Source organism: Morus notabilis, unplaced genomic scaffold, assembly GCF_000414095.1.
Source record: "Morus notabilis unplaced genomic scaffold, ASM41409v2 Scaffold49, whole genome shotgun sequence".
In the NCBI taxonomy this organism is placed as follows: Eukaryota; Viridiplantae; Streptophyta; class Magnoliopsida; order Rosales; family Moraceae; genus Morus; species Morus notabilis.
The window spans coordinates 10,787-13,276 of record NW_010358054.1 but is presented as its reverse complement, the minus strand read 5'-3'; the positions used below and the strand labels follow the sequence as shown (position 1 = coordinate 13,276).

The window sequence follows — 2,490 nt, the reverse complement described above, 5'->3', positions numbered from 1 at the left end:
ACCTTTTAATTCTGTCAAGGCTAATATGTCCAAGACGTAGATGCCATTTGTAGGTTTGATCTGTTGGGTCTAACCTCAATCTTTTACTATTCCTAATTGAATCATCATTCAATTCAGTATCATAAATCGTTGGAACAATTGGTTTGACGTAGAACAGATTGTTTATCATGACTGTAGAAGCACTCATGAAACCATTCTTAAGAATCTGAATAACATCATTATTGAATCCTAAAGAATATCCTTGCTCAACCAAACGAGCTACAGAAATAAGGTTTTTCCCAAAAACCGGGACATAATAAACATTGTTCAAAACAATAAAACTGTTCTCAAAAACTAATTTAATGCTTCCAACTGATATAGCCGATACTGATGCTCCGTTCCCCCAGCGAAAGTTAAACTCGCCCTTGCTAAGCCTTTTGCTTTCCCTGAACCCCTGCAGAGAACAACAAACATGATTAGTGGCTCCAGAGTCTACAATCCAAGAAAAAGTAGAGTCGGCCACAAAATAGGCTTCGGTCACAAGTAATGTACCTTTAGCTTTAACCTCCTTGAGGTAAGTAGGATAGTTGCGCTTCCAGTGGCCAGCTACTCCGCAATGGTGACATTTGTCATTACTCTTGTCTACCCTTGCAATGTTCTTGACCTTTCTAGCTTTTCCTTGCAGTTTCTTCTTGTTGAGGTTTTTCTTCAGCTTCTTGGCACCAGAGGTGGAAGGTTTTGCTTCAGCAAGGTGTACCTCTCCATTCCTCTTTTTGCCTTTAAGCAGTAGGGTTTCCGCAGTCTGAAGCTCTTTCATGAGTTCAGGGAGTGAATAGTTCAACTTATTCATTGAGTAGTTGAGCTTAAAGTTGTCGAACATCTCCGGGAGAGTCTCTAGGATAATATCCACCTGAGTCTCCCCATCTATCTAAGCTCCCATGAGCTCCATCTCATTCAGGTGACTAATGATCAGTAGCTTATGGTCCCGAACAGGAGTGCCAGATTTCATCCGGCAGTTCATGAAGTTACGCACCGCAGCTTGCTTGGCTTGACGGCCTTGGCTTCCGAACATTTCAGCAATGCTGTAGATCATATCTGCAGCCATCAGCATGTTTCGATGTTGCTGTTGCAACACATTGCTAATTGATGCTAAAATATAGCACCTAGCAATCTCATCGAAACGCATCCAAGAAGTGTATGCGTCTCGCTCCTTTTGAGTAGACTCCTCAATCGGCTCAAGAGGACAGGGGGTGGTGAGCACATGCTTGTGCTTGTCTACCGTCAACATGATATAAAGGTTACATTTCCAGTCAACGTAATTTTCACCCACTAGTTTGCTTGTACTAAGAATTTGTACGATCGGGGATAAAGACATAATTGCTGAATAATAAAATAAAGTGGCGTTGGCAATTTGCTTAAAATTTAGGAAAAGTATGATGCATGAATGCAAATACTTAAATATGAAAAAAAAAATCCTTTTGAAAAAAAAATATTTCCTCCATGGTGTTACGATCATCAATGGCAACACGTCCCACCTAGGGGTGGCGTCCATGAAGCCTCCTATCGCATCGAGACTCCTCTCGTTTGGTTCACCTTATAGGATGTCTCCACATCTAGTGCAACCAATCACCATAGCTTTTGGTCACTTCAGTCCCATTGCCTAGCTCCTAAGGGAGGTTACAATGGACTTCAGTCTAAGTGTTTAACCGACTAATCGACTCTAGAGGTTGTTATGAACTAGCGATCCATCTAGGGATGGTCCCGCCTCACTACTTCCTTTTTAAGTCTTATCTTCTCAAGCAACCTGATGACTCCTTAGCGACACGCTTCGTGGGTTTCTCCCATTAAAGTGAGGACCACTAAGGTGGCTCTTAACCCGTCCACGTGTCACGATCAGGCTAAAGTCGGAGACCTTGGGAACGTTTCAACGTTAACGACCCTCCCACTTAGTTTTTGGAAAAATGGATTTTGTTTTTAAAAAAATTAAGTCCAATTAATAATTTGTCGACAAAATTATAACCTTTATAAATTTGTCGTTGCATTTTATAACGCTTTATAAAATTTACCCATTGCATTTATAATTATAACAATTTATAATATTAAACTACAATGATGCATGAACATGTTTGCATGGTAATTTGATATTGGCTTCACTATATCCTATATGGCATGTTTCAATGATGCGAGATTAAATAATAAATCATACATTCAAAATTTAACCTCTCTATGGCTCATTTCTAATTACAACCCATAAAATAAATGAACAACAAATTACAATAATTTTCTTCATCTTGTCTCCATGGCATCTTCACAATTTTCCCTTTTCATGATCCCTAAAAATAGAAAATGTTTTTGTAGGAAAATTTAAAATTTGAACTTCAAAATTTAAAAAAAAAAAATTTTTTTTTTTTAATTTCTGGGCTGGGCTCGAGACAATCCCAAGCCCACCTTGTCTGCCTCGGTAGGGCCAGGCCCTGCCTAGCGTAGCACGGGCTGCCATGCCAGGCAGCC

The 2,490-nt window shown here is 39.8% G+C and overlaps 1 protein-coding gene across 1 annotated transcript; it reads right to left on the bottom strand.

Annotated features, from left to right (window-relative positions):
* Positions 1–907: 907 nt before the first annotated feature.
* On the bottom strand, positions 908–1,354 carry LOC112090284. The gene has a single exon (XM_024161203.1). The coding sequence runs from the start codon at positions 1,352–1,354 to the stop codon at positions 908–910; it is 447 nt and encodes a 148-aa protein (XP_024016971.1).
* Between the last annotated feature and the right edge of the window lie 1,136 nt (positions 1,355–2,490).